This window comes from Dipodomys merriami, unplaced genomic scaffold (assembly GCF_024711535.1).
Source record: "Dipodomys merriami isolate MVZ:Mamm:240054 unplaced genomic scaffold, mDipMer1.0.p SCAF_11, whole genome shotgun sequence".
NCBI lineage: Eukaryota > Metazoa > Chordata > Mammalia > Rodentia > Heteromyidae > Dipodomys > Dipodomys merriami.
The window spans coordinates 22,719,973-22,732,610 of NW_027202382.1; the positions used below are offsets into that span (position 1 = coordinate 22,719,973).

Below are 12,638 nucleotides of genomic sequence, written 5' to 3' on the forward strand. Positions count from 1 at the left end.
AAATTAGGTCAGGTAAGGAATTCAGAACTACATAAATAGACAGGAACACTGTGAGAAAAGAATATGTGAAAAACATCAATAGTCACTGAAAATGATCTCTATTACTCCCCTCAACATATCACTGCTCAATCCTCTATTTAATGCAGCACACGTACACTTCACTAAAGGAAAGAGAAGAACACATTTACTAAATACTTAACTGAGGGCCTGTTTTATACTTTTGGTTATCTAAGTGGAATAAGGCACCCGGTCCATAGTTGGTACTCAGTAAGTGGTGGTTATTATAATGACTGATATTATACATTTTCAAAAGAGCCTCATCTTTTCTTCTGTGTGTAAGTAAAGAAGTTTTGTAAAAGGCACAGCTAGTTATAATGGATGAGGAATCCAAGCACAGATCATATGAACTGCTTCCGGGCTTATGATGGGGGGAAGAATGGGGAATGAGTGGGCAGGAATCCTCACCCTGAGAAGTAAAGCTACTTTTTGATATGTGAAGCTTACTTGGTCAAGTGTTGTCTGGGAAACAGAGTAGTCTTCTATGTGGAGTCGCTTTTTGCTCTGGGAGAGGATACTGAATATCCTAGCCAGAGAAGATAATGAGGATGGAAGCTGGTACTGGAGCATGTTCCGGTGTTTCTCCTTTAGGACACTTCCTGGAAAGGCGAGTCCGAAGAATTCCTGGACAGGCTTCAGGTCAGGGTTGGCCCCTGCTATTCGTACAACTATAGTATAACCATCTCCAAATCTAAAAGTGTGGGGGGAGGGAGGAGAGAGAAACACACTTGAAACGAAGTATTTCTAGGAAATTTATCAAAAGAATACTTAAGCCAGAGAATCCAACTCTGCACCAGGACAAAAGGGAGGTCCCTGACATACCCAGAAATAGATTCTGAGGAAAGGAGCAACTAAGCATTTGCTGAACCCCTATTTTATGTGTGCACACTCAGCGCTTGAATGCACAATTTCATTCCATCTCTACCCGAATGCATGAGGTCTAACATGTTACACAAACCCAAAGCTGAGAGTGTTAGCCACTCGCCCATGTCATGAATGGTGAGGGTCAGATCAAAACCTTCTATGTTGCCTCCAAAGCTCCTAACCATAACGTCACAAGCAAATTTTAAAACTGATTTGATCAGCACAGCTTCGAATTAATCATCCTAGGAAATCATCCTTCATTTTCACTTCTAAGCCACCATTTATGCGCTCACACAAGAATAAACACCAAGCTTTCTCACTAGGCATTATCCCGAAGAAATTATCTTTGTTACCTATTTTTCAGATGTTGGACACTGCCAAGGCACCTGAACCTCCCATTGACCATAATTGCCATCCTAGTGCAAAGAGCTTCACATTCTTCCATGCTGTGGGAGCAGAAAGAGGTTTTCCTTTTAGAGAGAGGCTCTTGTAACTATGAGAATATTATGACATCAAAACATTTAAAGAACAGATCCCCAGACACCTAAGACCATAGTACCAGCTGTAGCAAAGACATAAAGATGTCTTTGCTCCCTGCAATGTTGGTTACCATTATGGATAAGCTAGAAACAATCCAAATGTCTATACAATGGGGAACAGTCAAATAAATTAGGATATATCCTAATGAAATACCATCCAGCTATAAGAAATGAGGGCACACATATTGATTTATTTGAGATCACACTCACAATATATTGTTAGGTAAAAAAAGAAAATGTGTATTCTATGCTTATGAACATACACACGCATATGTAGACTGACATTTGAAAAGGCTGCAAGCATATATAAGCCAATGATAATAACAGTTTTCTCCAAGGGTTACAATTTCAGATGAAACTTATTACTAACTTTTGTTTTGTAATTTTTACAAAATGACTATATGCACTGGAAAATTTAAAGGACACAGGGTGAAAAAGCTAACCCAAGCTTCCACTACGCACCTATGAGACGTCAGCACCACCGATCTCCCCTCTTTGACGATGCTGAGGGCACAATTCCATAAGAATCTTCGGGCTTTGGGATCCATGCCTGTAGTTGGCTCATCCTATAAGCAGAATAAAACAAGTTTTATTATTCACTGGGAGAAATATTGGTTATAAATACTAAAAACATTTTAAACCAGCACAAATTTTTAAGTTACCTTCTATTTTTGATGGATTTTTTTTTAAAAAGAGTAAGCCTCACTCATCTGTAACAAGGTCACTTATGTCTGATTAAAGCAGACAGTTAAAAACTCAGAGTCACCATCCTCTTTTGCCAATAAGTATATTTTAAAAAGGCTTTTTGTCTGAAACCTCTTGGGAGATCAAGGTCTAGTTTGAGTAAAGTCCCTTTCCTTTATGTATTTTAGCTCCCTCCAGCTTATCCTATTATCTTGCTTTTGCTAGTTTTAGTGAAGTCCCAGATCCACATGTTTGGATAACATTGACACCAAGGCTTCTTGCTCAGTACTCTTCTCTACAAAAGACATCAAGGGTCACTTCCCAACTAATCTGCCATTCAGTTATCTATGTATAAGGAACTATGGTTCATTTGCTACAATATATATTCTGAAGCTGTGTCCTCACTCTCCATCTTTTGAGAGAGGACACAGCTTTCTGATCACACACTTGGTCAGAAAGAACACTCCAAAGAAAGATCAAATCATATATCCACCCTCAGTCCCAGTTATAGCAGGCACCAAGAAGCAGAGCACCTGGAATATCTTTGTGGGGAGCATCTGAAGGTACTATAGGACACCGCAGTGTGTGCTATCATAAAAACTTCCCTCTGTTCTTCCAAGGCTGCTCTGCCATTTCTAGTGGGCCACTCACCATTGCGACACCAATCATGCAACAACAGCCCCTGGCATACAGGACTTTTGAAAAGTGGCTTTTTCCACTCACGTCAGGACAGCAATTTTCCATCCCCACATATGTACTCACCAGAAACACCACCGGGGGCCCGCCAATCAGAGCCATGGCTGTAGAAAGTTTCCTCTTGTTGCCTCCACTGTAGTTGCCAGCGTATTTCTCCCCATACTTCACGAGGCCCAGTTTCCGAATTGCCCACTCACCAACCTAGACAGATAAAGAGCACCTTGGCTTCTTTCTGGCTCATTCATTTTATCATGCTTTCTTACACTTACACACAAAAGAACTTTTCACTGAATAAGACTAGATCAGTCATGAGCTACCAATTGCTAGGAAGCCAAAAGCAGGGAGGAGGGATTCATTGGATGGGAGCACTACTCCCTCTCTGCTGCCAGCCTAAGAATGGATATCCATGACCTACCCCTCACCCACGCATCACTACGACTTCCCAGCCTAAAAGCAGGTCCAAAGAGCTAGCACTTCACACTTCACATTGCAGGAAGTATGGGGACATAGCCCAATGTAGACATGTGCAGAAAAGCCGTAAGGTATAGTGTCAGGATGCCCAAAGAGGCGGGCTGACTTTTTGGTGTGCGTAATACCTTGCCAACTTCTTTCTCTGGGACTCCTCTCAAGAGAGCAAAGAACTCCACGTGTTCTCTCCCAGTCAGCAGCTCTGTGATGGCGTCGAACTGAGGGCAGTAGCCCATGTTCTGATGTACTTCGTGGATACTTGATAAGATGCTAGAAAGGAAAATAAAGCTAGTCACACTTGCAGCATCTAGAGATATTCCAACTGGATTACCAGGACAAAATGTTCATGTAAAGTCTGCTTATGCCTAACACCAAGATAGTCATACATATGTTGCTGTTTTAGAAGCTTTTCTGTTCCTAAGATGTCAGCTATTCCTGATTGTCTGGGGTCTGACCTCTAATTATATTGACTCACCCAACACTTCAACCTGCAGGCTCAGCTATCTATTTCAAAATGCTTGTCTCTGCTACTTGAAGCATATGATACCAACAATATGAACTATCCAGGAACTTCAACACTTAAATCTCCATCCTAGAATTGACCCTATGATTCAATTTTATATACAAATTGCCTGTTGGCTTCAAAAAAGTCTTTGTGACTCAGTTGTACCATGAGAATGTCCAAAAATTCTGGGCATAAGCACCTGCTGCTTTCTGCTACTCATACTATATACTCATACTATATACTCATACTACTTACTACTCAACTATATACTGTGATGAGCTTGCTGCCTTCAGACCTCCCAGTCCTGAATACCCAGCCCAGACACCTTCTCAGTTCTTAAGAGGGTTTTTTGTTTGTTTGTTTTTTGTATCACAGACTCTCTGACAACAGGGTAACAACAACAACAACAACAACAAATATATCTACATATATTGTTTGGGTGAGTTTTAGGGTCTTGGGTAGCCAACTTGGTTATAAAAATCCTTAATAATGTGTGAGCACTTCAGCTGGACTCCAAGCCTCCTAGAAAGTGATGAACTTGGCCTGTTAGCAGCCGTAATTGCTGCCTGCCTTTCTATCCAGAATTCCCAAGGCCAGCCTTTTCCACACAGATTGGATACCAATGAAAACTGTGCCCAGACCTCACAGCTACACTGCCCAAGATGGTCCTTCGAACCAGTCACTTGGACAAACATTAGTTTGGACCAGTTATTACTGCCATTACAATGTGTTCCTGGGAGCTAGAAACAAGCCTGGGTAAACAACACTAGTCCTAGAATGTCTGTTCTCTTAAGACTACTGTAGATCACTACAGAAAAAAAAAAAAAAAAACACAAAACTGGAAAGGGACCGAAGAGGAGACTTGATGAATACATAAAGTTCCTTGCTCTTGGAAGTGGCGCTATAGCTCAAGTGGTAGAGCGCTCGCCTTGAGCTGAAGAGCTGAGGGACAGCGCCCAGACCCAGAGTTCAAGCCCCACGACTGACAAAAAAAAAAAAAAAAAGTTCCTTGCTCTTCAATATTACTGGCTAACCCCAGCCAATGTTTCCAATAGCAAATCAGCTCTCATCAGTGCATTGTGAAGTCAATTTAGTAGATCATGACTAGCAATTTTATGTGGCAGTGAGTAGAATAAACTAAAAAATTATCAGAGTATAACCAGATCTTAACAATAGTATTTTATGAAACTTTTTATTAAATGATGTATATTCATGTGTCTGTGCATGCACTGCACTGAAAATGTAAGTTGCATTTCCTACATGGGTTATGCTCAGCAAAGTTTGAAAATCACCACCTTGGACCTTTATCGACATAACAAAGCCTAGAGAAGCCCCACATGTTCTGGAGTACTTAGTATAATATTACCTAACTGGTCCCTAATGCGTGGCTGCATCCTCAAAAATAATCAGACTGCTTAGTGACCTGTACAGTCTCAGAAAATGGACTACTGTTGGCCTCATCAATCAGCAGCTTTAGTAAGGAAGGTTTGGCAAGTATATTCCCTTTTCCCTCCCAGAAATTTTCTCAGAGGAAATAATAACACCTGCACAAGGACAAATTTACATAGTGAAAAATGGAAAGGAAGAAGTCTCCAATGTCTATAAAAAGAAATCAATTACACAGACATAGGGGCATTTTAGATACATAAGATTCTGCATCTTAAAATATGTAACCCATTGGAAGTAATATACTAATTAGCAATAAAAGCTAATTTTAAAACAACATACAGTATGATCTCAAATATATGATGTATTGAGATTGTAGAAAGAAAGATTTGGATGTGAAATGATGTGAAAGTTTCAAAATTGAACTGTGATGATGGTTGTACAATCCTTTGGATTTACTAAAAATTGTTGAATTTATTCTTTGGAAGAATAAATTATATTTATGTAAAGTATAGCTGAATAAGACTATTACACTATACTTGAATAGTAAAATGAGGCTGAAAGGAAATTTAAATAATGCTTTTTTCTAGTCAAATTAGAAGTGACTTTTACTTTAATAATTCTATTTTACTTGAATAATTCCATGATCTCTAAATAGTACTTCTACAGTCAGAAAAATAATGATGTATTTCTTCACACTTAGAAAACGAGTCATTGTAGGAAAATACAAACTACTTCTTACTCACCTGTTTTTGTTAAGAAAAGCATCACCTCTGGTTACAGTGGTGTCTCCAGTTAACATCTTGAAAGTTGATGATTTCCCAGCACCATTCACTCCCAGGAGTCCAAAGCACTGGAAAATCAAGACTAGGTTAGTTGCTTAGGTCAACAACTAAGTCTAAATATGAGTTGATCCTGTACAGTAGCCACCTAAGTTTGTTTGTTTATATGATGTGATCCTCAAAACATACTTTATGTGTTTGTATGTCAGTGCTAGGGCTTGAATTTAGAACCTTACTTTTGCTTAGCATTTGTCCACTCAAGGCTGGTGCTCTACCATTTTAAGCCACACCACTACTGGCCAGATTTCTGCTGGTGACCTGGTGATAAGAGTCTCTCAGATTTGTCTTTCCTGGCTGTCTTTGATTTATGATCCTTAGATCTCAGCCTTTACATGAACCACCAATACCAGGCCTCAAAAATAATATTCATAAATATCAATGACAAGTCAAATATCCCCTTGGTTTCAAGACATTATAAAAATATCTAAACATGCATTTTATAATAAACCATATTTTTAACTAAGTTTTTTATTGTGAAAATACTATACAGAGGGGTTATAGTTATATGAGCAAGGTAATGAATACATTTCTTATCAAGCATTGTTGCCTCCTCCTTTGAATAAACCATATTATAGGTGGTTATATTTATAAATATTGAGTCATCAGGTTGAGACCAACATTAATATGTGGAAAACAATGATGTAAATCAACCAATCAAATTATGCTACCTCTGATTAACGGGCATGAAGGAACAAAAACAACTGAAAAAGGAGAAAAAAACTTAAAAGAAAGCCTATTTGAATCTCAAATAGATCACAAATATACAAATTAGATGTGCAGGCTTTCCTTAAACTGCCTGAGATTACCCAAAATTGTTCCATTTTGACATATGGAATCCTCATCTTCTCCTAACTGACTTCTTTACACAGCCCTAAGTAGAGAGGCCTCTAAAAGCTTATGTCCCCCCTCAGAGACATTGTTGTTTGAGTAGATACAGTCTGAATTAATGGAGACAAACAAAAAGCAGACAAAGTATATTTACCTCTCCAGGAGGAATGCCAACACAAATCCTATCAACAGCTGGCTTCCTCTTCCTTCTGTATATCTGCAACAAACAAACACAAAAATCCATGCACTCTGGTGACTCTCAGCTCACCCAAACAACTGCAGAAGAGGGGACTGTAGTCCACCTCATGAAATAAGACTCATGAGTAAGACTTAGTCATATAGTGGATATGGTGAGAGTACTGTCTGTAAGACAACTAGCTTCTAACAGATTCAGAAGCTCAACTGTGATATGTTGATGGGTTCACCACTAAAATTGATGTAATTTTTCATTTAGTTAAATAATATCATACATACCCTTAAATTTCCATATGATATTACACTTTTTTTTCTTGGTCCTAGGACTTGAATTCAGGGCCTTAGTACTGTCTCTTGAGTTTTTTGGCTCAAGGCTAGTGCTCGACCACTTGAGCCATAGGTCTACTTCCAGTTCAGTCTCACAGACTTTCATGTCCAGGTTTGCTTGGAACCACATACTTATGCCTCAGCCTCCTGAGTGAGTAGCTAGGATTACTGGTATAAGCCACCAGTACCCAGTTTATATGGTTACTTTTTTAAAGGAATTTTGGGGTTCAAGCATTTAGAGAAGGCCGAAATAGACCTTTCTTCTGAGCAATGGAGGTATACCAGTATTCTGAACTATGAAACTCAAACTCATGCACTTAGTCTTGCAATATCACCAACAACACAATATTAGTGTATATATAAGTACGTGAAACAAATAAATTTGAGAATGGATATTCACATTCCCAAAGTAATCGCCAATAGTATTTCTGAAATGAAGAAATGTCTATGGTATATGTTAAATATTAAACTGACAGAAGTTTGGTACATCTTGGAAATCACTCCTTTCTTTTTCTGTTTTTTCTAATTTAGCAAGTCATCCAAATGCTAGTTCTCAGTATAGAACACTGAAACAACTAAAGACAAGCTGTTAGAGCCTGCACTCTCAAACTCACCTTAGTCAGTTCCTTGATTTCCAAAATGTCATTCTGTCCTCCACCATCCAGGATTCTCTGTCTTTCCCGCCTTACATCTTCATCCTCATCATTCAGAGGAGGGAGCTTTGCCTTCACAGGTCTTGTGGGGGGGAAATAAGAAAAAATATCAACCATCTGAATTATATTTATGACAAAAATCCAGTCTCTAAAGCAGTCTTACAAAACCTACTTGCCACACTTTCTCGGATTTGAGCAGGGCTGAGGGTTAAGAATGGCCACAATAGGATAATCAGTTTGATTATTCGAGTGTAACTCAATTCAACAGCCATTCACCAGTATTTCCCTGAATTTCTCCTCTGTGACCTTCAATCAGGTGTTCCACGGGAATTTAGGAAATCCTCACCTGGGCCTGATGAAGAATCTGTACTGGATCAGAACAGTAATGAGGAAAAACACCACTCCTTCCACGGCCATGGCGAAAAGGTTCCGCCCCACCAAATCCCAAGAGAGTGGTGACACAAAGCGATCTTCTCCTGGTGGACACAATGCACAGATCTGGTCAAAATTACAGGCACTAGAGCACACGTCACTGCCTCAAATTAGAGGTCAAGTTCACCTATTTTCCTAAAGATGCTAGTAGCTGTTACCCATAGTGCCTATAGATGCTTATTCAAGATACAACCTTTTATCAATCAGTATTTCAGAACCAACTTGTAACTTCATGCAAGATGGTTAATATTCTCTTTTCAATACGACAGGCCAAACAGTCCTTTTATTTATTTATTTTTGGTAGTACTGGGGTTTGAACTCAAGGCTTAATGCTTGCTGAGCAGGTGCTCTACCACTTGAGCCACTTCCTACCCCTATTTTGCTTTAGATATTTGTCAGATAAGAGTTAATGACTTTTGTTTGCCTCAGGTTGGCCTCAGGCCATGATCTTCCTAAGTCTCCTATGCATAGGTAAGATATAATATAGGGATATGCCACCTTACTTGACTTGTTGGTTGAGAAGGAATGGGATCTCATTAACTTTTTTGCTCAAACACCTCTAGCCACAATCCTCCTGACTTGTCTCTCTGATACCTAGGATTCCAAGCAAGCATCACAATGCCTGGCCTTTTAAATAAGGTAAATAATCCAGGGTAATTCTTAGTGTATGTTAATAAATTCTATGTTTCAATAATACGAAACACTAAAGCACACAAAGAAGATACCTATTTTAGTAGCATATAATGTAACCTGGTGACTCAATTAAGTCATCTGGCTTTAAACAACCATCCCTTACATTCCTTATATAATATCCTCTCAGTAAAAGAAAAGTCCCTCTTCTATATGTATTAAATAACATGGCCCATCTAACTATAATAGCTGGTAGATAAGTAATAGTAATATAACAATAAGAGAAATGCTTTTAGCTACTCTGAAGGTAGGAATAACTGTAGTAAATTATCTTTTTATTGACTATGTAAAAGGTAATATACAACCACACACCTGCAAGCCCACAAAGTATGCATATTTTCTTTCTATTCTCTGGCCTGTATCTAATTCCCAAGGCTGTGATTTGACTTTTCCAATGATTTGACAAACCCAGCCAATAGGCACAAGATACAAGCAAATACCAGCATTTTCCTTACTTCTATTTTTTTCAGCACTGTTATCTTATCTTATCTCAGCACTGTTTGTCAGAGAAACCCATAAATGGATATGTCATGAGACCCATGTGGGACCAGCTACATTGGCATGAGCCTTCAGAGATGAAGTGAGGCTGGACATCTTGTCTCTAGTCAAACAGAGGCCAAGGGTGCGAAGGACCCTGCAAAGTGCCACCTCTGTTAAAGCCTTCTACAGCCGCTGCTTCACTCACCAAATCTTTCTAGAGCATCAGCCATTGCCTGGTTTTTCACCATGTCAATGAGCCCTCTCCCCAGGCAGAAGTGGGGGAAGATCAGGAACACAGACTTCAAGATGTCGTTGATGTTATTCAGCTTCTGTAAACAGGAAGGGAAAGGAATATTATTCACAATGTCCACTAAAGTCTTATCAAAGTCTACAACAGGAGCATGAAGAAAAACGGATTGCCTGTGGACACATTGGACCTCTGAGTTCAGAGACCAGATCTTTTCTGTTCTTTTAGGAAATGTGGAGTCAGGCTGACTATGGAGAAATAAATGAACAATGGGAGCTGGGCACCGGTGGCTTACGCCTGTAATCCTACCTACTCAGGAGGCTATGATCTGAGGATTGCAGTTCAAAGCCATCCCGGGCAAGAAAGTCCGTGAAACTTTTTATCTCCAATACACCACTAGAAAACCAGAAGTGGTGTAGTAGCTCAAGTGGTAGAGCGCTAGCCTTGAGCTGAAGAGCTGAGGGACAGTGCTCAGGCCCAGAGTTTAAGCCCCATGACCAACAAAACAAACAAACAAACAAACAACGCTTTGGAGACAGGGCTACAATTAATCAGAAGAAAATCCACAAAAATCCACAACAAAGTTTTTGATTAGCATTTCAAATCAAATGACTCATGCATGAGTCAAGTTTCAGGACTTTTCTGGAAATTTCCCAAAATAAAAGTCTTCTCAGTTACATTAGAACTTATTATGATTATTATAATTGTTATTATTTTCCACAAGAAAATGGTAGCCAAATATCCAGCACTTGAGTGAGTGGCAATATGTAAGACACATTGTGCTAGGGCATGGGAGAGGCAAAAGTTAATAAACAGACTCTACTCTGAGGAAGAGAAACATCTAGGTAGGAAATGATTACATAACTAGGTATGTGCTGCTCTAGAGGAAGAACTGACAACTCTGAGAGCCCCAGAGATGAGAGAGAGCACATCTTATTGTGCAGGTCAGAAAAGCTTCACATTCCTACAGGCTCTGTGATAGAAGGGCATTTCAATTCAGGCCCACAGGAGTTTGGTGGTTTTAAGGGACAATACGGCTGAAGTTTCAGGGCAAGAGGAAGAGGTGTAGTGAAAATTGGCCAGGAAGGACCTATTAAAGTACTTTTTAAAGACACTGGATGCTAACCCACGGTGTTTAGGCAGAGGCAATGACAACAGAAAACAAGAAGAAGCCTTGTTTATTTGTAATTGGAATTTGTGTTATTGGAAGAACTGATGGTGTGACCAGTTGTAATGGGAAAGAAGCAACAATAAAGCATGTAGGATGACTCCAAGAGAGCCAACACAGGCAGCTATCCAGATGGCAAGGCCACTAGATCTGAGATGGCAAGAAAAATAAAACATTAGCTTCTGAAGGGAAAGATCTGTGACATCTATAAATTATGTAAATGGAACCATACACTCTAGGAGACTAGAGTTTAAGGGAACTGCCGAGACATTAATCTGTGAGACTAAAATAGGACACTAAGAGACGAGTCTATACTTCTTATTTCCTGCCTATCTCTCCACTTTAACACTGTTAGGCTAAAATAAATCCTTCTAAAATTTTAAACAACAACAAAAATCATTGTCCAAAAAGAAATGTACTCTTCACTTATGTAACTGTGTATTCTGTACTTCCATAACTATAACCCCTCTGTACATCACCTATATAATAACAATAAAAAAACTGAAAAAAGAAAAATCAAGTTGGGTTGTCCAGAGATGATGACTAAACTGGACAGTGAAAATGGAAAAGGATCTAGTCCTGAGCACAGCAACAAAGGAGTAGGCATTTATTTAAAAGAATCTACGACAAGAGATGAAAGGCATGGCCGAGAAATACAAAGGCACAGCCTAAGAGAACAGAGTTGTGCAAACCCAGGAAGACAGAATCTAAAAGAAGACAGAGTGGTTTGTAATTTCAATGCCACAGACAAATTGAATAAGATCACAGTTAACACAGTCATCCTCTGGTACGTCCTGGCAGAGCAGGAAGTACTCTTTCTACAGAACTCACGTTGTTGGTGAAGAGCTCCAGCACAAACGTGGCCACACTGCCATTGATGCCGATGAAGAGATTCACACTGGTGAGTACTACATAGGCTGTGCTGGGGATCTTGAACACAAAGGAAGCTGGGTACATGAGAGGTGTGATGGACCACCTGGGGAGGCACAAAGTTAAATGTCATTGGGAGACATCTCACCTGGGGTATCATCTGCCTCACCCACTGTGGGATCCTGCACCGTGGGGCAGCTTACCCATATAGCAAAAGTAGAAGGGCTAACACAGGCAGGTTGGTGGAGGACACATAGGACTTCTGCTGGAAGCAGATGAAGATGATAATGACCAGTGTAGCAGGGACCACATAATTGCACTAGAAGACAGAACAAGAAAATGAAGTTGACTCCTAAGTCAAACATACAACATCTTTACCATCACTGAACAACAACAACAAAAAAAAACTAAAAGGACAATGAACTTGAAAACAAAAGAATTCACATATCTTTTGTCTCAAAATTATTTTTTCTCCTTTTTTTCAAAAAGGAATGTATGCATTACCTGAATTGTTAAATGGTAATCCTTCTATACAATACCTTAATAAAATTATATTTTAAAGAAGCAAAAATAAAGGACAGATAAACATATTAGAGAATCACTTTGGGTTAATAAAGCCACATGAACTATTCATCAAAATGCTAGACAATACATTTTGACAAGCATTTTACCCTTGGATGGTTTTATAAACTGCATGCCCTCTCTGT

General features: G+C 39.3%; 1 protein-coding gene across 2 annotated transcripts in view; it reads right to left on the minus strand.

The window, feature by feature from the left end:
- The window catches only part of Abca1 (ATP binding cassette subfamily A member 1), a 125,739-nt gene that overhangs the window by 3,414 nt on the left and 109,687 nt on the right, over positions 1–12,638 (minus strand). For both annotated transcript variants that reach the window (XM_070011068.1, XM_070011077.1), the window contains exons 38-49: positions 12,135–12,250; positions 11,893–12,037; positions 9,852–9,975; positions 8,391–8,520; positions 8,006–8,126; positions 7,024–7,086; positions 5,946–6,052; positions 3,437–3,578; positions 2,907–3,041; positions 1,923–2,026; positions 1,275–1,367; positions 505–748 (exon numbers count right to left, since the gene is read on the minus strand). In XM_070011068.1, the coding sequence (XP_069867169.1) occupies positions 505–748; positions 1,275–1,367; positions 1,923–2,026; positions 2,907–3,041; positions 3,437–3,578; positions 5,946–6,052; positions 7,024–7,086; positions 8,006–8,126; positions 8,391–8,520; positions 9,852–9,975; positions 11,893–12,037; positions 12,135–12,250 (1,524 nt within the window). The remainder of the gene's footprint in view (positions 1–504; positions 749–1,274; positions 1,368–1,922; positions 2,027–2,906; positions 3,042–3,436; positions 3,579–5,945; positions 6,053–7,023; positions 7,087–8,005; positions 8,127–8,390; positions 8,521–9,851; positions 9,976–11,892; positions 12,038–12,134; positions 12,251–12,638) is intronic.